The following is an 18,044-nucleotide window of genomic DNA, read 5'->3' as shown; positions in this document are numbered from 1 at the left end:
TGACTCCATGGTCCTGGGAAAAGGAAAACAATGGAGAAGGAGGAAGAGGAGGAGGAAGAGAAGAGGAGGAAGAGGAGCACTCATCTTTTCAAACACAGTTGCGTATCTACAGAGAAGTTTGGTGGAAAATGTAGAAGGTGTTTAAGACAGTTATGCATGAGCTATGTGTAGATTAGGTTATTTTCAATGACTTTAAATGGTAATCTTAAACCTGTTAAAGATGTCTTTAAAAGAAAGTGCAGTAGATGCTTTAATTAAATGACTGATAGCTACAGCCAGATGGTTGTATGGATGTTAGTGTTTGTTAAGTAAAAAACTGAAGGGCAACTTGGCTTAGTCCCAAATCAAGGATGAACCTCATTGATGTGAACAGTGGCACATATCCACCTACCTCTGCTTGCAATGAGGGAAATGTTGACAAGGATTATGCCAGTAAAGGCTGAATGAATGTTGACAAGGATAAATATAAGTGTCAGTAAATATAAGATATCAGTCAGATAAATCAATCCATGCAAATGAGCAGATCACATGATGGTAGAATGAACATTATAGAAGTGACCCTCCAGCTTGAATATCTAAGATTTCAGAACTGTGAGCATTACTAATGTTAGGCTGGTATGGTTGACAGAGTGACTTGGGCTAGTTCACCGTCTCTCAGCTTAACCCATTTTGTACAATTCTCGGGGGTGGGGGGCACATGCCATCTTGTGCACCTTGGAACAAGGGTAGGATATACCCAGAAGACTAGAGCTTAAGTTAAGTCCTTCCTGCTTAGTCAAGGCAGCAGCAAACACAATGCAGTTGAAAAGGAGGGTCTTACCAGCTAAGATATCTGTTGAAAGGACAAAACAAGAATAACCAGTTCTTAAATGTCCCTAATGCTTCACACAGTAAATATTTAACAGTAAACAGAACAGCAGTTTGGGGTTTATATATGCTCGGAAAAGTTTATTTACTGTGCTTCATTGGGAGATTTGTGTAAAGTGATACTTTGGTTGAACAAAACTGATATTTACTGTAAGCCAAGGCTCTGGAGTGAACCTAAACAAAGATTTCAATATCGCTTTACATTTTTGTGTCCCATGAAAAGACCCTGAAAATCAAAAACACACCAAGAGACACACAACAAACAGAGCCTTGTTTATTAATCGAAACCCAAATCAGTTAAATTCACTTCTAAAGCTCAAAGGGATTCATTTTGGGGCACCCTCCCCCCACAGAGTGGTTTCCTGCACTCCTCTTTTGACACTGGAGTAGTAAGTGCACTGCAGAGAACTGTGCAAGGAAAAAGGATGGATGGATTGTGCCACCTGCCGTGTGGACCAGCTGAAGACCAGCACAAGCGGAAAACATCCTTCTCACGTACACTGTGAGAATTAGATATGCAAAACCACAATGGCTATGCTCAGCTGCCGCAGATGGAGGGAGCAATGCTTCCAAATACCAGTTTCTGGAAACTATGGGAGGGGAGAGTGCTCTTCTGCTCATTATCTGCTCCCTGGTTTCCCACAAACATCTGGTTGGCCGTTGTGAAAGCAGGAGGCTGGAGTAGATGGGCGACTGGCCTGATCTAGCAGGCTCTTTTCATGCTGTTATGGGCCATTCCCTTATATACACATACCCCACAAGCTTAGAGAGGTTGAGGCTAAGAGGCTGGGCTGTGTGGACAAGAAATCCCCGGTTGAAATCTCACCTCTGCTATGAGCTTTTACTAAGTGGCCTCAAGAAAGCCGCACACCCCTATCTGAAATACGGGACTGAACATGCTGACCTGGCTTTTTGCAGCGCATTCTGAAACGAAATGCTCTGAAAATGTCTAGAGTGCTAGACAGCTGCTATTATTGCTGTTGCAAAGGGTGAAATCCTGCAAAGTCTGATTTTTGAAACTCAAAAGCAGCCATCTATTACCAAATTCCACTTCTGAGAAGACACACCTCTCCTACCAAACATGCATGCTGTTTACACTGATTGGATATGTACATAATTTGCATTTGAGTACAAACAGGTAGCATGAAAAGCGGTTTTCAGACTATGTGGCCTACGTACATATATCTATGTCCATACCTATATCTAACATTACAGTTTTCATAATGTCACAATGAATATACATTGTAAAGTGGTTTTATTATATCTGAAGGAGGCAGGCAGGTGTTTGCTGGTACAGAGTATGATTGGTTAAAGTTAACGTATTAGTTACAAAATGAACAAAATGATCAGCCCTGCAAGGAAAAGTACAGGCAAAATCTTTTCCATGTATAACTTATCTGGGTCTAAAATGAAAGAGAATACCTGTCCACATCACTTTAGATATCTATAAAACACTAATGCAAACTCTCAAAAATACCTTGAGCAAGTTGACCATCTGCTCAGGTGCAACACACCTAGAAGGGTTACCCAATAAAGGAAATAATATTTTACACTTAACAATACCTTGCTCTTGACGGATGTGGTACTGTGTTTCCTGACAAATAAAGCATTAAAAAGAACAGGCATATATAATGCAGCATAAATCAAATTAAACAAGATAAGAACTAAGGCTAACAAGAAAGCAAATAATTGCAGTGTTGCAGATCTTGTTCCAAATACACCTTGAACTTTAGCTTTATTTTAGTGGCAGTCCCTCCTCAAGGCCCTTTATTTCATACATGTGATTAGTTGCTAATAGCTATCACAATAAAGCTCTTCAGAGTGTCACAGTTTTCTTTTACTTTGTATAGAGTCTATGAATGTACTACAGATGCTTTCTGTGTAAATGTTTTCAAATCAGGCTAGAAGGTATGGGCTATGCAGGAAGTCCTTATACAGTGGTCTCGCCATTAAACCATTCACATGCAGCCATTCATGGCATGATTGCAATATGCTTATGGATAGATTTAGGGCCAGGCGACCACCTGGGATACTGGGTGACAGGAAGGCCAGGCGCAGACTATCTACTTAACAAGTCATTCAGCAGCTGAAACAACTAATACAGAAAATTTATATGGCATGAACAAATACAGTTTTACAGGTCCTAGCTTGCATTTTCATTGACTTATACGATGTAGATAGTGGATCGGAGTTGTGAAATGGGCTAGAAACACAATAAGAAATAAGGTATTTAAATGGAGGGAGAAATCTGGGTGTGTTCCTTGCCTGGGGCACCATTTGTTTTGAGACCAGTCTTGTCCATAGCACCTTAATTGAATGTCTGTTTGGGCCTGCTTTATGTTGTTGGCAAATTTGTGTGGCGCGATAGCAACCTGAACCATAACTTTAAGTGTCCACACGGGTCGCTCCTTCACTTTTGTTAATTTCACAAAGCTAAAATTAGAACTAAAAAGATACAATCTGCAAGTATGTGAGAAGGGGGAGTTTGTGAGCAATATCTTATCTTCACTGCAATATACTCTGCATTGGTGACCCTTTAAGTCACCGCACTCTAGTAAGTGAATCATGCTGTACTGGGGGACACTAAAATGTATTGCCATTTGCTGGGGGTTGAGAAGCCACAGTTAAATAATTTTCTCAAATTAATTGTAGCAGATAGAGAGACAGAAACAAGCCACAAAATATGTGGGCTCCCACTGCTCTGCTCTTCAGCACTAAAAATAAGAGCTTCTGCTGGTAATATACAGTCAAGGCAGATGAGTGGAGGTTAAAGTCACCAGGTTAAAGTCACCACAGAGATTCCTAAAGCCAAAGCTTGACTTACTGGGACCACATGACTGTGTGGGCTTCCAGGGAAGAGCTTTTGGCAGCTTTATTCCTCTCTGGTCCTTTTTGCTGCCAGGCTGAGCCAGGCCAAGGTGACTGTCCAAACTGGGGACTTGTGGCTATGCTCCCTTGTCCCTAATCATGAGCTTGCACAGTCTCTCTAAGCAAAGGTTTGGCTTTAACGTGTCATGCAAAGCAGGCCTGTGTGACATTTTTGTAGGGCAGCAAGCTTTAATTGGTTTAACCAATAGATCAATGAACTAAATCTGGAACTGAACAAAATTAATCAGTGAAGGGAAATTTTAATCACTTGTGGTGGGAGTTAAGTGCGCACTAGTTTACTTTTGTGAAACAGTTTGGTTCTGGGATATTACAGCAACAGGGAATAAAGGTTAATATTTTAAAGATGGGATTTATTTTTAAAAGGGGACTAGATTTTGTTTATGAAACTGTAATATGTTATTTTAAAAGCAGAAAGAACTCAATATTCTTGAATCAGTTCTCAACACTGCTTTTTCTTCTTTTTGGCACAGGGACTAGCTATCTGAATTCTCTGACACATCACAGACAAGTATCTAGCTCAAGCTAAGCATGTCCTGGAAAAAGTATGATGCACCTCTGCAGTGCATCTCAGATCACTACAACTTGGTGGGTTCTTCATGTTAGTCAATATCTCAGCAAGTCACTAGGAGCATGAAACTTAGCTTTCATATGAAGAAGAAGAGTTTGGATTTGATATCCCGCTTTATCACTACCCTATGGAGTCTCAAAGCGGCTAACATTCTCCTTTCCCTTCCTCCCCCACAACAAACACTCTGTGAGGTGAGTGGGGCTGAGAGACTTCGGAGAAGTGTGACTAGCCCAAGGTCACCCAGTAGCTGCATATGGAGGAGCGGAGACGCAAACCCGGTTCACCAGATTACGAGACTACCGCTCTTAACCACTACACCACACTGGTTTTTTGTAGTCCTCTAATGGAACTGGGACGCGGGTGGCACTGTGGGTTAAACCACAGAGCCTAGGACTTGCCGATCAGAAGGTCGGCGGTTTGAATCCCCACAACGGGGTGAGCTCCCGTTGCTCGGTCCCTACTCCTGCCAACCTAGCAGTTCAAAAGCATGTCAAAGTGAAAGTAGATAAATAGGTACCGCTCCGGCGGGAAGGTAAACGGTGTTTCCGTGCGCTGCTCTGGTTCGCCAATAAAGCGAGATGAGCGCCGCAACCCCAGAGTCAGTCACAACTGGACCTAATGGTCAGGGGTCCCTTTACCTTTAAAGGGACCCCTGACCATTAGGTCCAGTCGTGACTGACTCTGGGGTTGCAGCGCTCATCTCGCTTTACTGGCCGAGAGAGCCAGCGTACAGCTTCCGGGTCATGTGGCCAGCATGACTAAGCCGCTTCTGGTGACCTTCTGATTGGCAAGTCCTAGGCTCTGTGGTTTAACCCATTTACCTTTATTCATAATGGAAAGGCTTATTGTCCCCACTCATATATTTCTCATCCTAGAACTATTTTCCCAGACCTTTGTTACAGCAATGATTCTATTGTGTTTTTCAATTTCCTTGTTTTATTTGTTGGGTTCTATTGTGAAAGCCACCCAAAGAGTATGTACACTCAGTGCTGAAGGAGAAAAAAAATTAAATGGATTGTGCCCCATATATTGTTCATTCTTTTTCAAGTTTACTACTGGCCTTCCACCTGAACCCCTAGGCAGATGAACATGCATTCCATCAGTAACAAAGTATGGACAAGCAGGTGCAGACTTGGGAGTGGGGGAGCAACCAGAGCAGTTGAGAAGCAGGTGCTGGTTCCGTGGTATCCTTACTGCAGGCTCCTTCTCCCTCCACCCCCTGCCGCGGCCATCCTACACCCAAGTCTAGGCAGCACCTGCCACTTAAGCATGCAGGTCACCTCTTAAACAGGACATGGCTTAGCTATAAGTTAACCAGGTAAAGACATCTTCCCTCTTCATATGATCTTTTTAAGATTAGCCTGAAGAAAGAATGCTTTTCAGAATTTCTTCAACTTAGCCATTACATACCAATCACACCAGAAGTCAGGATAATATTTAACAGGGAATGTTAACTCTCCTGCAGTTGCTAGTTTCCTCCATTGGGGCTTTGTAGTGCAGCCTTCTGAAGCTCTCATTCCCCCTATTTTCGCCACTGGATATGGCAAGGAGTAAACCTGAAATGGGTCCACTCATTTGAATCACTGTGCAATCCAACAGGTAATTGTTCCAAGTCCCACTGAGCCAAATGGGACTCATTCTTGGGGTTTATACTCACTGATCTGGAAGTGAGCCACGCTGAACTCAATGGGACTTGTTTATCAATGGAAGTGCAGAAGACTGCACAGTAAATTGCCTACAGTTACACACCCAACTTACCTTCCTAATCATAATGACTACAGTTGTAACTTGCTAACAATTTGTTCAGAATGATCCCTTCTCTCTTTTTAAGGCAAAATAAAGAAAACATAGGCTAGGACTTGAAAGGGATTCTTTCATAGTCTGGTTTACATATAGTCTGGTTTATTTAAAACAGCAATTCTTGCGTCATACCTGCTTCTGAAGCTTCTCTAGATTTTGAAAGTGTTTTGTTATGAAGCAAGCAAGGAATAGGAAGGAAGGGTGCTGTTTGGAAAAAAACTGCTAGTGTGCTCTTTCCTACGGTGGCTAACCAGATGCTATGGGAAGCCCATAAACAGACAAGAAGGCAATTGCCATCTTTCACAGTTGTTCCCAGTGACAGGTGAGGTTGTCTCTGATTCTGGATGTAGCATTCAAGCTACATCCATGACTAGTAGCCACTGATAACCTTATCCTCTATGAATTTGTCTAATTTCCTTTTGAAGCCACCTAAGTTGGTGATTATTATTTTATGGAAGCAAATGTCAGTTAGCTAATCACTGTGTGAAGAACTGCTTCTTTTTGTCTATCCTGAATCTCCCACCGTTCAGTTTCATTGGACGATCTCTGGTTTCAGAATCCTAAGGAAGAAAATACTATCTCCATGCACTTGTTACACCACTCTTTAGATCAAGAGCATAATATTTAAAAATACTGCTACTGTATCTGTATTCACAGGGTTATTTTTGACAACTATGACCATTCTGAATAGTACCTTATTAAAGCATGCCTAAACCTTAGTAAAATCAAGGAGGAATTGTGCACAGAGAACTGCTTCAGTCTCATAAATTTCCATGGGATTTAAGAGTGTAAACCATTTTTTATGGTTTAGGTTCACACTGCAAAACTTTTTTAAAATCTTGAAGAGTTCCATTTGAAGCTAGTGATCATTTTATGAGATACATTTATGAGTTTACTGCTTTGCTTTTCCTGAACCCATTTTGGATTTTTTAATTTTTTTACAAACGGGATAAAGCTTGTGTGTATTTTCATTGGGAGGACAACCATTTTGACATTTACTATCAATAATGCAGCAGATTCAACAGCTTGGAATTGCTCAAATCAAAAGCACTACATTGACCAATGTTGATGGGTGTCATTTGACTCATTTGCAGCAACAATTCTGTACATGCCTGTTCAGTCAAGGAACAATTGATTAGATTTATGTGTTCCGTGGCAGGTTTGTGGCATGACATAGGGACACATTTCTTCTTGGGGATATTTATGCCCCCTTTTTAATGTTTGCACTTACCATCATAACAACAGACAGTGCTTTTTTCCCCAGGGGGTACTAACGGGCACCCTGTACTGGCACCTCTTTTTGTTGTTGTTAAAAAGTGAAGCACTTACTATAACAACTTCATGGTGAGTACTGGCGCCTATTTTTCGGGAGGGGGGAGCACTGACAACAGATTATATCCATCAAAACCCATTGTAAAGTTACAAAGCACGGCATTAAGGCTGAGTCATGAATGATTCTGTACAATCCAGTAGCACATGAGGAAGATATTGCCAATTTTCCAAGTGAGATGGTGACCATTTTGAAATAGCCCACCATCACCAGCCCACAGCTGTTTTGGGTGTGACAACATGTCGATTCTGAACTACAGGAGAAACATCTTCAAGAAGAACCATACCCCAACACTATACCACAAATTTCTCACCAAAAAATGCTCCCCTACTATCAGAAGTAAGTCCTATTGATTGCAACCTAAGACAGAACAAAAGATTAACTGAGTTCTGGTACATATAGACCTGGCTATTCTCTTTCTTTCTTTTTCTAGCTTACTAGCAAGACAAAAGCAGAGTAGAGCTAAAATAAATCCTATGATCTGCAATACATTCTGAATTTTCTTTTTAATTGTAATAAAAACTTGAAAAGAGAGAAGGGAGAACAAATAAATTTATCATAAATAAAAAAAGATTGTGAATACTTTTATCTCTTATTTTAATACAAGTTAGTAATTTCATATAGAATTTATTGAGCTACTTGCTACATAAATATTCATTTCTCTTCTATTATTATTTATTAAATTTGAATAATTATCCATAAAATACATTATGCAATAAAAATAGACAATATCTTGTGTAGTTCCTTGCACTGAAAACAAAATTTTAAAATCGTATTTCCAGCAGGGATATGATAAGTCTTGCACATGGACATCTTTGGGGGCCATCAGAACACTGAGACAAACATACAAGAATATCCTAAAATTGGTATTTTTTTGGCCCAGAAGTGCCCACAGAAACATGTGCGTGCACACACAGAAACAAACAAAATAGTAAGCACCAAAGTGAGATTGTTCACATAATATTCTGCTCTAAGTGAGACAAGACATCAAACACTCATTCAGCTAGGGAAAGTCATTCAGATAAACGTTGCTTCACATCCGTCCACAAATCTATTTAAAAGTGCTCATAAACACATCTATAAAATATGTCAACATTTCATGTTCATGGTCCATTTGCTTTATGTCTTTTATGATATAAGGCCATGAAGCCAGGCCCTTCAAGATTCTGAAACAGAAAACCCTGTGCTCGTGTGTGATATTTTTCCACAAAGAGAAATATTTTCCTTTAGCTAGCAGCTACGCTGGTTTAATTATAGTGTTTGCTTTCTCTCCTACATTATGCAGATGTAATGCAAATTCTGCAGGGCATAAAAATACTTTGATGAATGCAGAAGACGTAAATGCCAAAAAAAACCAAAATTCTGTTTCTTTAGCTGGGGGGAACAAGGCAGGTACCAACAAGACACAGAAGGCAGGCAGAGCATGCATGGAATTCCAGTGTAAATACGCCAGCCAACAATGGGAAATGGCACAGACACACGACCTCATTTACCTTTTTATCAAGAGAGGGAGTATTTAAAATAGCCCTGTGTGTCTCTTCAAAGCAACCTTAAATTCCACAAGTTGAGGCTGTTCGGTAAAGAACCCCACCCATGTTTAAAGCTTCCTTCCCCTGTATGCAGCATATGCCTGCAGCTGCTAGAGAGGCAGGGATAAAAACCACAGCTTGTTTACCGTAAAACAAAGCCACGTGCCCTGGGTAAAATTTTAAATAACTATGGCACAGACTGCTTGAATGTCAAGCAACATCATATGCTATGCACATTCCTTGCAAATAAGTTGTTTCGTCTTTTTTAACAGGAAGCTGATTTTCCATTTAAGTTTATACAACCAATATATTAAGTATCGCAATGCTGATTCAGGAGTAGTCTATGGTCACTTGACTAGAAGTCTCTTGCTGCTTCCTTTATACACCAAGCTGCTTATTGGAAAAAGGAAGGTCCTGTCATTATTTACAGAGAGGGGAGTGGCAGGGGGCTTTCCACCTGATTAGTGGAACAGAGAGCAATGTGTAACACTCTGTAGTTGGAAGCAGAATTGCTATTCCTAAACTAAGGAGGGCGAGGGAAGAGCTTGTGACTCTCCTTAAAACTATGTCAATTCACTGAGAACTATAGAGATACATTCCAAAATCCATATTATCTATAACTTTTATTGGGCTAATCAAAACATCACAAAATAGCATGCAAGCTCCTGGAATCTTTCTTACGGGTCAACATGGATAACTTTTCTTTTTATGGAGATACAGGCTTCGTGGCTAAATTAAGAACTGAGTGTTCAAATCCAAGCTTGTACTCTCTCTACAGGATTGTCCTTCTTTTCCTCCTTTGAACACTAAAGGCAAAGGCTTCAATGTAATTTCATTATTTATTCTTAATATTTTTATACCCGCTTTCTGTAAACCACCAGGGCAGTGTGAAACAGGTCAAAAACAATAAAAATAGTCTAAGAACATGGAACCAACAATAATGCTGCCTTTAAAACATTACAAGTAGTTACACTATTAAAAACTAAATGAAATGAAATTAAAAAGTTGTGCCATTTCAAATTGCAGAGTAGGGAAAGACTCTCGCTCTGAGGCGAATGGAGCCTGAAAAACAATCAGTAACCACTAACCAGTGCTGAACTTTCAGTATCAGAGTACTATGTTCCTGATACTGTGCAGCCTAACCATCTGAAGCTTCTGGATGATCTCCAAGGGCAGCCCTGTATAGAACACACTAAAGTAGTCTAAATGTGGTATGTCTAAGGGATGAATGTAACGGTGCAAATACAACCCAGGAATCCAGGGATAGCACAGGATAAAGAAGCACCCCTGAGCTAGGAAGCTGATCTTTCAGGGTGAGTGCAATCGTTCCCAGAACAAGTTGAATCCCAATTCCAAAGTCAGACTTTCTACTGACCAACGGTATGCCCAGCTTGTCTGGATTAAATCTCAGCTTGTTCATTGTCTTCCAGCTCACTAAGAGATCTACGCAGGGCTCAAGGATACCAGCTACTTCTTTGGCCATAGATGGCAAGGAGCTTTGTACTGTTTTATTGTTGTTAGCCGCCCTGAGCCCGGCTTCAGCTGGGGAGGGCGGGATATAAATAAAATTTATTATTATTATTATTATTAAAGTGGAATATCATCAGCGTATTGATGACAAGTTAATCCAAAACTCCCAAGTGGTTTTGTATAGGTATTAAATAACACTGGAAGCAAGGCAGAACCCTGAGAGAAACTGCATGCCAAGGACTGCAGTCCCATAACAGAACCATTTTATTACAGGCCCCAAAGCCCAATCCAGCTAGGAGATCCAGAAATTTACCATGGTGGATGGCATCAAAAGCCACCAAGAGGTCCAGGAGAACTAAGAGGGATGCACTCCCTCCCATCCAATTCCCATTTTAGGTTATCAGCCAAGGTGACCAAAGCAGTCTCAATCCCATGTTCCAGTGATATGGTCTAGATAATCAGCATCATTTAGATCACTATACCATCGTTAAGAGGCTTATGAGGAGCTAGGCAAGCCAGGAAAATGAAGGGATCTGAATATTCCATGGCATCTCTAATTTGACTGCAAGCAGAAGGAGGCAGCGTCAAGCTGATGGGGGGGAAAGCGCTTGAATGAGATCATAGCTGAGCAGATGAAAGGCAATTATTTTGGGGTGGCAGTAAAGAGAAAAACTGAAGGTTTAAATGTGGCAGGTCACATAGAATCTTTGGAATAGGGGCTTGGGCTTGAATCCTTGTCTATGTAACGAAAGAGTGCAAATAAACTAAGATAACTGAATGGCACCCTACCCCTTAAATCTAATCTCCTCAATACCATTGAGGGAGAGTAAAGGTCAAAGAGAAAGCGATGTTCTGCTCATCTAGGGGTTACCACTGGTATTGCATTAGTAAATGAGTCATGTCTGTACCTGCAAGTTTGCAAGCTGAGCAGCTGACTTCCCCTCGAGGCACAGAGTTTGAGCTAGAAATGCGTTCAAGTCTTCCAAGGAGAGGCTGTCAACCTAGGGGGAAAAGCTTAGCTCAGAGCTATGTAAAAAGTTCATACCTTCCCCCATTACCTAAATTCCTTGCTACAGGAATGCCAGTCTTGCACCATGGCCTTATTCAGCTGTAGTTCTTTGAAACACCATTTGCAATTTGCTTTCGCAACTTCAGCTCCTCTGCCCTACTTCCACCAACTTCACCACCCTGCGCTCAAGGGTCAGTTTAAAGGTTCCCTCTCTCCCATCTTCTTTGATGATTTTATAATGAACCACAGAGACATTCACACTTCCCACTGGCCTTCCGTAATGCTGCGCCTTTTCTCCTATTCCTGCATTTGAGAAAAGACAGGATTTGCACTTAAGTTGGGAAAACTTCCTTGGGTGCAATTAACAAACCACTTGCTGCGTCTTTGCCAATTATAAAGCATGGAATCATAGAAGCATTGAACTGTAGAGTTGGAAAGGGTCCATAGGGTCATCTAGTCCAACCCCCTGCAAAGCAGGAATCACAGCTAAATCACCTCTTACAGGCTTTAAGGGGGTTTCTGAGTTTGACTTGAAGCTTTTTTTGTGGTTTCTGGGAATTCACAGACAGATGGCATGCTTATGCTATAATAATTTGCTTCAAGCATTTTAGGTGCAATCCATCAAATACTACTTTTGAACAACTGTACAACTACTATACAAAGGACTGCTTCTTTGCTCTGTTAATCAGTACAGTTATTTCATGCAATGCCGCACTGAAGCTTGAGGGGAAAGGGGTTTACCTTTTTCTTAATAACTTCCTTAATGTTTTGATTAAATTAATAGAAACATGGATAGAAAGCCGATGAAATTTAAGCAATCGGATCTGAATGAGAGGGACAAAGGAAGGAACAAAAGCTCATGTGACAGCAATTTCCTTTAGTTGCCTCTTCGCTGCAGGCTACAGGGATTTATACCGTTGGGAAACTGCTTTGATGGATATCTGTGTCTATTTTAAAGTTAGTTTTGAATTATTACTATAAAAACGACTTCTAAAGGCGAGTCAGGCCTTGTACGTAAGGACCCACCCTGAAAGATGGGAAGAATCAGTGCCTCTGAGCATGTAAAGGGTACATTCCTTTCCCATTGAGTTATTACACACACAGAGCCATCAGTGATTAAGGAAAAGGATTTCCAGATAACAAAGTGTGCCTCCAATCGGAGAGCTCCTCGCATCACTTTTCCTAGGAATTAAGTAGTGCTGTGCTGGACTTTCCCAGGAAGAATGGCCGAGAGCTTAAAAGCTCTTTTCGCACCACGTCCACTTGGGGTTTCAAGCTTCATCCCACCTCTGAGCTTTCCCCTCCCCAACCTGCATTCAACCACATCTGGTTGAAATTGTGTAGGTTAAATGTGTGTAAGATGTGGGTTTACTGTACTTCAGCAATTTTCAAATAGCAGCCTCTGTTCACACTGCATGTCAAGCTGCTCTGGAAACCCAGGGAAGTTTAACCTTAAGTAGCTTTCTGGATTGTCATCACTATCTTCCAGAAAGACATAGATTTGCTCTTTTTTTGTTATGAAAGCTCAATCTATTTCCATGGCAGTTTGACCATTAGAATGACTTCCTAGAGAAGAACTTCATCGTCATCAGTTAAATCAATCCTGCAAAGGCCTGGGAACAGTCTCTCTCTCTCCTCCCCCCACAAATCAATCTTGTAACATACTTGTCCTAATCCATGGATAGCCAAAGCCTTGCAGTGTTGTGGACTACAATTTGCATCAGCCCCTACATGAATGGCCAGTGGTTAGCAATGTTGCGTATTGTGGTCCACACATCACGAGGATACTGTGTTGGCTACCCCTTTACTAATCCGTATAGATCTGCTGCAGGCAGAATTAAGGAAAGTCACAAAAGTAGGTTTTTCTTTACTTGTAGGAAGAGGTAGAGTAACAAGCAGCAGACAACAGCAACAGAAGCTTCCAGAGCCTGGATCTCCTCTGCTATTTCTTGCAGTTGAAAGCATGCCAGAAATGTCCAGTGGCGTAGCTTTTCAGTCTCGGGTCCACTGCTGAGCCACAGGGATCTCAAACTAGGAGTGCCACCTAGAAGAGAAGGCCACTATTTCAAACACTGTAGAAGAAAGCTGTAACTAAGTTTTAACAGGAATTACTCACCTTTTCGAGATTATTATTATAATTAGTTAAATTCCTTTATCCAAAGATCATAGCGTGGTTTACAATATAAAAATACGCACCATAAATAACAAACAAAAACAATGCTCCCCTCAGCTATAATTCAAATATTAATGACTTATACCTAGAATCAAGATTTACGACACATAAAAGATATTGCCACTCTGACCCCGACAGCTGCCCTGGATCTCTGTAAGATTTCATAGAGGGGGAAATTGCATCTTACAGTTGTAGAGGATTACAGGGCTGAAAAATCTGTGCTATTTATACAATGGATTTGTTTGCACACATGAAAAACTTCACTCAGCTGCAAGTTTAACAAAGATGCATGTTTAGCAACGATGATATGATCCTTTCACTTCCCTTTTCTTGAAAATGTTAGGCTCCTACAACCCAAGCACCAAACAGTACGCAAGCACTCCCAAAAGGACCCAGTTAAATGTCTCCCCTCCCAGCATGTCACCTCTGTGTTTGGTGTGCTGCTGTTATTCAAACCATGCTGCAACCTGGAAGGCCTGTCTCTTGAAATGAAAACTCATTTGTGCATCATGTTAACAGTGAAGGACAAGAGGGTTTATTATTTTATTCCCTGGCAAGAATGAAAGCATGCGAAGTCATAATGCATCCATGAACATATAAAGATGTGTGCATTACTTCTAGACTCCTTTTTACGCCACTTGTCTTATATCTTATTGCCAGTGACCAAAAACTTGATTGCTATTGCATTACTGTTCCTCAACTTTCAAAGTGAGTTATATAAAGTTTGAAATACAAATACAATGTTTAGAAAGCTGTGTTTAGATAAATTCCTGCCATAAAACTATTTGCCCGGCCTTTCAGATAGACAAAGATGTCAGTTTTAAGATGAGTTAAGATGGTAACACATCTGCCTTTCCTTACAAACAGGAGTTGCATTCCTTTGGGTGAACCACTTGGCCGCTATAAATGACTATAGTGTTGAGGTGTCAAACAGGGCGTGAAATAAATGTTTGTTTATTTGGCCAACAAAACTCACTAACCAAATGGTGCTTTTGCCCAGGGAGACAAAACAGAAAATAAATATTTTGTCCATCACCCTCATGTTGGTTTTCTTTCATATATTCTCAGTGTTAAATTTCTGAAGAATGGCTTCTCAAATTTGGAGAAAATTGGTGCTTGAGCAATACCACTGAATGCAATTTTCTAGAAGAGTTTCAATTGCCCACAAATTGAGTGGTCTGCTAGTTCAATGTCCTACTTTATATATATATTTATATATACTGCCATATTTCCAGGATACCCCAAAAATTGATGAGCTTTTTTAATAAAACCCCCAAGATTGTTGAGCTTTATTTAGGAAATCCTGTAAGCTGTTGACCTTATTTTAGACAACCCCCCCTTAGACTTGTATGAGAAAAATAATGAAAGTTCAATGAGTTCAATGGGTGTATTCTGCATAGCTTATCTGGATATTACTCAGACCAGGGAAAAACTGAAAAGAGCGCCATAAAGACTCAGTGCGATAAACTTCCATTGAAATGAGTAAAGCTGGCAATCATTTAATGTTTTATAATACAATCCTAAGCATGTTTACTCCAAACTCTTAATAAGCTCGGTGGAGCTTACTTCCTAGTGAATATGGTAAGAACTTACTTCCAATAAAACATACAAAGGATTTCCCTAAATATAAATAAAAGTTGATGTATATATGCCTGTTCCCAGTAAAGCCCTAATACATCATTTACAGTTCTGCAACAGTGATGTTCTCTAAACTTGCAATCCATTTCTCTTTATAAGTGTGCAGAGAGCAGAATTCTTATGGGAGTCAAACACAGCTCTTCCCCTTCAGCCCACTGTGCCTGAAGCATGACTACCATGGTTTGAACCTCTAGATGAGTGGACTTCCGGTCCTCTATTGTGAAGATCTACAAACGGTTCTTTACCAAGGAGAGTGAATTGCCAGATATCTCAGAGCACACACATGATGTAGTGGCTTTCCCAACATGGCAACAGCATGAAGGGAGACGGTGCTCCAAAACATGTGTTTTATTCTCATGCGCAGGCAATGGGAAAGAGGTGGGGTGGGGGACAGCCTATAGACCACCACCCTGTCAACACAACTAATCCGTTTGAAGGTAGTCTAAGCACTCCTGCATCTCTCAAAAATACTATTCTTCAATCGTTCTTGACTAGGTTTTAACCTTCAAGTATAAGTTACCAACATCTACACAGATCCAAATGAAAACATACTTGAATCTTTTTGGAGAAAATTCACACATTTATAAAAGATGTGAAAAGGTAAACAGAGTAAAAACTGTGACAGTACTGAATTACTCATTTCAATCATGCAAGATTTCATACCTATCTTTATTTTCCTTAAAAAAGAAATGTAGATGAAATACATAGGTGCACATTTATATATGTTCCAAAAATACTCTTTAAACAAGTAAACAGAATGTGACATTTGTTTTTACTAGCCTGACTTTGCATTTCAGTCAATAACCTCCTACCAAAGCATTTTTAGATTTGAAAGTGACACACTGCCAACCTCCTTATTTGGTGAGCTACAGATTGATGCTGCAGATAAAACTGACATGAGAGAATTTAAGGCATACAAATATGGGCAGCTGATTTTTTTTAGAAAAACATTTGTTTTGGAACAGACCACTGAAAATAAACTTTGTGAGTTCTCTCCTTCCTTACTAGTCTGCACTGAAATAAAACAGCTTTTCATTACTGAATTGCTAGCAAATATGGTGCTATTACAAAGCCTTGCTTCCAGGACATTTTTGGTTGAAATTTCTCATACTTAAACTCAGCCCAAATAATTCTTTTTACAAGCGAGTTTAGAGAGTGATTGATTGATGTCACTGCCTCTGCCCAAGAAGGAAACTCCTCCATCTTATGAGATGCAAAATTCTGTCTCCCAACTCTACGTCTGTACTGCTGGCAAGCGAGAAAAATGAGATGGAACCACTCTACACTTTCACCATGCCTGACCCCACTCAAAATTCAGTAGAGATACTTGATGACTGCACAGCTAACAGTACACACCTGCAGATCAGGTGACACACAGGTTCTTCAGCATTTGTACCAATCTAACATGTAACTAACCCAACAACATACTAGTGCAGTGCAGAAACAGGCACAGTTCTTCTGTCTCAGCCACATTATTCAGCTAGAGCAGAATCTGGCACTGGGGTGCATTCACATCCTGAGTAGATTATTTGCCTAGTGGTTATTTTGCTTCTTTCTCATCTGCACAAGGTAATCGCTCCTCATATTTCCCTTCCCACCTCTTTGCAGGAATGCAATCAATGAATGAAGTATGAAGCTCACTCACTCTTGTTAAGAATGTGCCTATGCTGTCTTTTTCTATATTCCTTAACGTAACATAGGAGGCTGCCTTATACCAAATCCATCATCCATTCGTTTTATTTGTATGCTGCTTTTCCACACACAAAAATCATGCTCAAAATGGGATGCAGGAAAGGAAGAGGGATGCATTTGAACCAAACACTACAAAAACAGTTTCATAATAGCCAAGCAAAACAATAACATACTCCAAAACCACATTCCAATACTATAAATTTAAGAAGGCAACTTAAACAACCTGCAGCATCCAACAGCAAAACTAACCACTGATCCATCTAGCTCAGTATTCTCAATGCTGGCTGGTACTGGTTTTCCAGGGCCTTTCCCAGCCTGGAGATGTCAGGGATTGAACTTTCTACAGACAAAGCATCTGCTCTACATTACAGTCCTTTCCCAATGACCTGGGGTGGTATTAAACAAAGTTTTACTCACAGTGGATTCTGTCTGTGCCTTTTTTCACATTTTCTCTGGAAACTGTGTTGGCTGCCATTTTTAAAAATTTTATTGCAGTGCTGTTTTTCTGTATTTTAACCCGCTGAATTCTCATGGTTGATGTTTGTTGTTTTTAGATGTCGAAAGCCTCCCTGAGGGCCTATCAAACCATTCTGGCAAGCTACATGTTTCTGAAATAAATGCATTTACGTAGGGTGGCTTTATCAAAGCTGTCTGGCTCTCTGAAACAAAATCATCTTAAATATCATTTAAATCCACACTGCATATACAGTGGTACCTTGGGTTAAGTACTTAATTCGTTCCGGAGGTCCGTTCTTAACCTGAAAGTGTTCTTAACCTGAAGCACCACTTTAGCTAATGGGGCCTCCTGCTGCCGCTGCACGATTTATGTTCTCATCCTGAAGCAAAGTTCTTAACCCAAGGTACTATTTCTGGGTTAGCGGAGTCTGTAACCTGAAGCATCTGTAACCTGAAGCGTATGTAACCCGGGGTACCACTTTATTTGAAAGCAAAGTACCGTATTTTTCGCCGTATAGGACACACTTTTTCCCCTCCAAAAATGAAGGGGAAATGTGTGTGCCTCCTATGGGGCGAATGCAGGCTTTCACTGAAGCCTGGAGAGCGAGAGGGGTCGGTGCGCA

At 40.6% G+C, this 18,044-nt stretch overlaps 1 protein-coding gene across 4 annotated transcripts in view; it reads right to left on the bottom strand.

Annotated features, from left to right (window-relative positions):
• The window catches only part of FAM120B (family with sequence similarity 120 member B), a 37,337-nt gene that overhangs the window by 11,896 nt on the left and 7,397 nt on the right, over positions 1-18,044 (bottom strand). For all 4 annotated transcript variants that reach the window (XM_080998633.1, XM_080998630.1, XM_080998631.1 and 1 more), the window contains exons 5-6: positions 13,334-13,506; positions 11,362-11,454 (exon numbers count right to left, since the gene is read on the bottom strand). In XM_080998633.1, coding sequence (XP_080854759.1) covers positions 11,362-11,454; positions 13,334-13,506 — 266 coding nt within the window. The remainder of the gene's footprint in view (positions 1-11,361; positions 11,455-13,333; positions 13,507-18,044) is intronic.

The sequence above is a fragment of the Podarcis pityusensis genome (genome assembly GCF_964106645.2).
Source record: "Podarcis pityusensis genome assembly, chromosome: 3".
Taxonomy (NCBI): Eukaryota; Metazoa; Chordata; class Lepidosauria; order Squamata; family Lacertidae; genus Podarcis; species Podarcis pityusensis.
The sequence above is the reverse complement of the archived record's forward strand: the minus strand, read 5'-3'. Positions and strand labels throughout refer to the sequence as shown.